Source organism: Meleagris gallopavo, unplaced genomic scaffold (genome assembly GCF_905368555.1).
Source record: "Meleagris gallopavo unplaced genomic scaffold, MGAL_WU_HG_1.1 scaffold_91, whole genome shotgun sequence".
NCBI classification, from domain to species: domain Eukaryota; kingdom Metazoa; phylum Chordata; class Aves; order Galliformes; family Phasianidae; genus Meleagris; species Meleagris gallopavo.
In genome coordinates, this window is record NW_028147098.1 from 1 (window position 1) to 6,618 (window position 6,618).

At 60.2% G+C, this 6,618-nt stretch overlaps 1 protein-coding gene across 1 annotated transcript; it reads right to left on the bottom strand.

Moving 5' to 3' along the window:
- Positions 1-80: 80 nt before the first annotated feature.
- On the bottom strand, positions 81-6,350 carry LOC146541839 (retinol dehydrogenase 8-like; the record flags this gene model as incomplete). Its single annotated transcript, XM_085215510.1, has 3 exons — positions 81-807; positions 1,912-2,095; positions 6,201-6,350. Coding segments are annotated over 3 exons (559 nt in total), but the record flags the coding sequence as incomplete, so codon positions are not given.
- Between the last annotated feature and the right edge of the window lie 268 nt (positions 6,351-6,618).

A 6,618-nucleotide genomic window follows, 5' to 3' on the forward strand; every position in this document is an offset into this window, starting at 1 on the left:
ATAAGGGGGAGAAAACAGGGAATAAAGATGTCGTGTTGTGTCCATAGGGGCTCCTGCTTGCGGGACGCCCACCATTGCAATGGCCAATAAAATCTGCTTTTATTGGAGATACCGTCCTGACAAAATTATTTGAACATTTCCAACACCGCGCGACTTCCCCCCCCATCTCAATTAATCCCCAATTAAATAGGGGGGGGGGGGGGACACCACCACGTGACCCCCCCCCCAACCCCATTCATTCCCAATGGAGGGGACAAACCACGTGACCTCCTCCCCATTCACCCCAATTATTGGGGGGGGGGGGGAAGACACCACTACGTGACCACCCCCATCAACCCCATTCATTCCTAATGGAGGGGGACAAACCACATGACCTTCCTCCCCCCCCCCAATTAACCCCCAATTAAATGACGGGGGGGGAGACAACACCATGTAACCGCCCCCCCCCTCCCCCAATTCATCCCCAATGGAGGGAGACAAACCACGTGACCTCCCCCACCCCCAATTAACACCCAATTAAAATTTGGAAGGGGGGCTCATTGGAACGGCCCACCCTCAGACATCCTAGCCAGAAGGGGGCGCTCAAAGGGGGGCGACGCTCTGGCGGCAGCAGCCGCACGTGACGCAGCGCAGCGCCGCCATTAAAGCCCGGAGCGGAGCGGCACGGTGGTGCAGTAGGCCGTGCATGGCGCGAATCGACAGCGCCCCCTGGGGGTCGGCAGAGTGCAGCGCCAACAGCGGAGCGTAACGGGGGGTCGTCTGAAAGCGGAGCGGCGGCCGAGGGGAGGAAATGACGGAGAGAACGGCCTGGAGGGGGCAACGAGGGGGGGGTCACGAGGGGCGGAGGGAGGGGGGGCACGAGGGGCATAATGGGGGTCAATGGGGGTTACTGTGGATGGGGGCACGAGGGGGGACAATAGGGATGGAGGGCAGAAGGGGGGGTTCCCCCCCAGATCTCCGGATCTCCCCCCGGAATCCCCCCTCCCCATATCCCCCCCATATCTCCCCCAGACCCCCACATCCCCCGTATCCCCCATATGCCCCCAGATCCCCCATATCCCCCACTCCCCACCCCCAGTACCCCCCATATCCCCCCTCATTTCCCCCTATCCCCCCTTATTCCTCCATATTCCCCCATACCCCCCACCCCCCATCCTTCCATATTCCCCCACCCCCCACACACCCTCCCATATCTCCCCCCAGATCCCCCCCGCCCCCCCCATATCCCTCCATAAGCCCCAATATCCCCCCCAGATCTCCCCCAGATCCCCCATATGCCCCCCAGATCCCCCATATATCTCCCTCCCCATCCCATATCCCCCCATATCCCCCCCATATCCCCCCATATCTCCCTCATATCCCCCCCCATCCCCCACATATCTCCCTCCCCACCCCCAATACCCCCCATATCCCTCTCCATCCCCCCATATCCCCCCTATCCTCTCTATATCTCCCGTCCCCCCCCATATCTCCCTCATATCCCCCCCCATCCCCCACATATCTCCCTCCCCACCCCCAATACCCCCCATATCCCTCTCCATCCCCCCATATCCCCCCTATCCTCTCTATATCTCCCGTCCCCCCCCATATCTCCCTCATATCCCCCCCCATCCCCCACATATCTCCCTCCCCACCCCCAACACCCCCCATATCCCTCTCCATCCCCCCATATCCCCCCTATCCTCTCTATATCTCCCGTCCCCCCCCATATCTCCCTCATATCCCCCCCCATCCCCCACATAACTCCCTCCCCACCCCCAATACCCCCCATATCCCTCTCCATCCCCCCATATCCCCCCTATCCTCTCTATATCTCCCTCCCCATCCCCCAATACCCCCCATATCTCACCCCTATCGCCCCATATCCCCCCTCTACCCCCCATCATCTCCCCCCCCCCCACACACACACACCTCCGCCACCTCCTCGGGGCTCTGTGCCATGGCACAGAAGACGCTCCTGGCAGCAGGCAGGTAGCACTGCCTGAAATACCGCAGCGTTTCCTCATCCGTGCCCGGAAATTCCGCCGCCTCCGCCGCCTCCAGCATCTGCCGCTCCAACGCCGTGTGAACGGGGCCGGGCTGCACCAGAGTCACCCTGCACCGTGGGGACACATAGGGACCCATAGGGACCATAGAGAGCCATAAGGACCCATAGGGATCCATAGGGACCGTAGAGAGCCATAAGGACCCACAGGGATCCATAGGGACCGTAGAGACTCATAGGGACGTATAGGGAAACACAGGGACACATAGGGACCCATAGGGAACCATAGAGAGTCATAGGGACCCACAGGGATCCATAGGGACCGTAGAGACTCATAGGGACGTATAGGGAAACACAGGGACACATAGGGGCCACAGAGACCATAGAGAGCCATAGGGACCCATAGGGACACAAAGGGACACATAGGAGCCATAGGGACTTGTAGGCACATACAAGGACATATAGGGAACCATAGGGGCCATAGAGAGCCATAAGGACCCATAGGGATCCATAGGGACCATAGAGACTCATAGGGATGTATAGGGAAACACAGGGACACATAGGGGCCACAGAGACCATAGAGAGCCATAGGGGCCCATAGGGACCAGTAGGGACACATAGGGACACATAGGAGCCATAGGGAGCCACAGGCACTTGTAGGGACATACAAGGACATATAGGGAACCATAGGGGCCATAGAGAGCCATAAGGACCCACAGGGATCCATAGGGACCGTAGAGACTCATAGGGACGTATAGGGAAACACAGGGACACATAGGGGCCACAGAGACCATAGAGAGCCATAGGGACCAGTAGGGACCAGTAGGGACACATAGGGACATATAGGAGCCACAGGGACTTGTAGGGACATACAAGGACATATATGGAACCATAGGGGCCATAGAGAGCCATAAGGACCCACAGGGATCCATAGGGACCGTAGGGACTCATAGGGACGTATAGGGAAACACAGGGACATATAGGGGCCACAGAGACCATAGAGAGCCATAGGGAACCATAGGGACCAGTAGGGACACATAGGGACGCATAGGGATCCATAGGGACACATAGGAGCCATAGGGACTTGTAGGCACATACAAGGACATATAGGGAACCATAGGGGCCACAGAGAGCCATAAGGACCCACAGGGATCCATAGGGACCGTAGAGACTCATAGGGATGTATAGGGAAACACAGGGACATATAGGGGCCACAGAGACCATAGAGAGCCATAGGGACCCATAGGGACCAGTAGGGACACATAGGGACACATAGGGACACATAGGAGCCATAGGGAGCCACAGGGACTTGTAGGGACATACAAGGACATATAGGGAACCATAGGGGCCACAGAGAGTCATAAGGACCCACAGGGATCCATAGGGACCGTAGAGACTCATAGGGACGTACAGGGAAACACAGGGACACATAGGGGCCACAGAGACCATAGAGAGCCATAGGGGCCCACTCCACAGCCCCACCCCATATCCCTGACCCCATATCCCACCCCACACTCCACCCCATATCCCAGACCCCATATCCCTGACCCCACAGCCCCACCCCATATCCCTGACCCCATATCCCACCCCACACTCCACCCCATATCCCAGACCCCATATCCCTGACCCCACAGCCCCACCCCATATCCATGACCCCACATCCTACCCCATATCCCTGACCCCATACCCCACCCCACACTCCACCCCATATCCCAGACCCCATATCCCACCCCACAGCCCTACCCCATATCCCTGACCCCACACTCCACCCCATATCCCTGACCCCATATCCCACCCCACACTCCACCCCGTATCCCTGACCCATACCCCACCCCACACCCCACCCCGTATCCCTGATCCCATATCCCACTCCACACCCCTGACCCCATATCCCTGACCCCATACTCCACCGCACACCCCACCCCACATCCCTGACCCCATACCCCACCCCACACCCCTGATCCCACACCCCTGACCCACACTCCACTCCATATCCCTGACCCCACACTCCACCCCATATCCATGACCCACACTCCACCCCACAGCCCCACCCCATATCCCTGACCCCACACTTCACCCCACACCCCACCCCATATCCCTGACCCCATACCCCACCCCACAGCCCTACCCAATATCCCTGACCCCACACCCCAACCCATATCCCTGACCTCATACCCCACCCCATATCCCTGACCCCACACTCCACCCCATATCCCTGACCTCATACCCCACCCCATATCCCTGACCCCACACTCCACCCCGTATCCCTGACTCATACCCCACCCCACACCCCATCCCATATCCCTGACCCCATATCCCACCCACACCCATTACCCCACACCCCTGACCCCACACTCCACCCCATATCCCTTACCCACACCCCTCCCCACACCCCTGACCCACACCCCTGACCCCACACTCCACCCCATATCCCTTACCCCACACCCCACCCCACACCCCTGACCCCACACTCCACCCCATATCCCTGATCCCACACCCACCCCACACCCCATCCCATATTCCCATATCCCTGACCCCACACTCACCCCACATCCCACTCCATATCCCTGACCCCACACTCCACCCCATATCCCTGACCCATACCCACCCCACACCCCACCCCATATCCCTGACCCCATATCCCACCCCACACCCCTTACCCCATATCCCTGACCCCACACTCCACCCCATATCCCTTACCACACACCCCACCCCATATCCCTGATCCCACACCCCACCTCACACCCTGACCCCATATCCCCCCACACCCCTGACCCCACACCCCTGACCCCACACCCCACCCCATATCCCTGACCCCACACCCCTGACCCCACACCCCTGACCCCATATCCCTGACCCCACAACCCTGACCCCACACTCCACCCCATATCCCTTACCCCACACTCCTGACCCCACACTCCACCCCATATCCCTTACCCCACACCCCTCCCCACACCCTGACCCCACACTCCTGACCCCACACTCCACCCCATATCCCTGATCCCACACCCCACCCACACCCCTGACCCCACACTCCACCCCATATCCCTGATCCCACACCCCACCCCACACCCCTGACCCCACACTCCACCCCATATCCCTGATCCCACACCCCACCCCACACCCTGACCCCACTCCACCCATATCCCTGATCCCACACCCCACCCCACACCCATCCCATATTCCCATATCCCTGACCCCACACTCCACCCCATATCCCTGACCCCATATCCCACCCCACACTCCACCCCGTATCCCTGACCCATACCCCACCCCACACCCCACCCCATATCCCTGATCCCATATCCCACTCCACACCCCTGACCCCATATCCCTGACCCCATACTCCACCCCACACCCCACCCCACATCCCTGACCCCATATCCCACCCCACACCCCTGATCCCACACCCCTGACCCCACACTCCACTCCATATCCTGACCCCACACTCCACCCCATATCCATGACCCACACTCCACCCCACAGCCCCACCCCATATCCCTGACCCCACACTTCACCCCACACCCACCCCATATCCCTGACCCCATACCCACCCCACAGCCCCACCCCATATCCCTGACCCCACACCCCAACCCATATCCCTGACCCCACACTCCACCCCATATCCCTGACCTCATACCCCACCCCATATCCCTGACCCCACACTCCACCCCACACCCCACTCCATATCCCTGACCCCACACTCCACCCCATATCCCTGACCCATACCCCACCCCACACCCCACCCCATATCCCTGACCCCATATCCCACCCCACACCCCTTACCCCACACTCCTGACCCCACACTCCACCCCATATCCCTTACCGCACACCCCACCCCATATCCCTGATCCCACACCCCACCTCACACCCCTGACCCCATATCCCCCCCACACCCCTGACCCCACACTCCACCCCATATCCCTTACCCCACACCCCACCCCACATCCCTGACCCCACACCCCTGACCCCACACTTCACCCCATATCCTGATCCCACACCCCACCCACACCCCATCCATATTCCCATATCCCTGACCCCACACCCCACCCCACACCCTGACCCCATATCCCCCCCCACACCCCACCCCATATCCCTGATCCCATATCCCACCCCACACCCTGACCCCACACCCCTGACCCCACAGCCCCACCCCATATCCCACCCCACACCCCACCCCACATCCCTGACCCCAAATCCCCCCCACACCCCCCACCGCACTGACGCCACGTTGAAGTGCAGCAGCTGCATGGCCAGGCTCTCACAAAACCCCTCCACGGCGAACTTGGAGGCGGCGTAAACCTCATTGAACAGCAGCCCTATGGGGCGACCCCAAAGGGGGCCGTCAGACCCCAAAGGGGGACCCCTAAGTGGGACCCCAAAGTGGGAACCCCAAAGTGGGACCTCAAAGTGGGACCTCAAAGTGGGACCCCAAAGTGGGACCCCAAAGTGGGACCTCGAAAGAGGGACCCATAAGTGACCCCCAAGTGGGTCCCATAAGTGGGAACCCAATGACCCCAAAGTGGGACCCCAAAGTGAGACCCCAAAGTGAAACCCCAAAGTGGGAACACCAAAGTGGGACCCCAAAGTGAAACCCCAAAGTGGGACCCCAAAGTGGGACCTCGAAAGAGGGA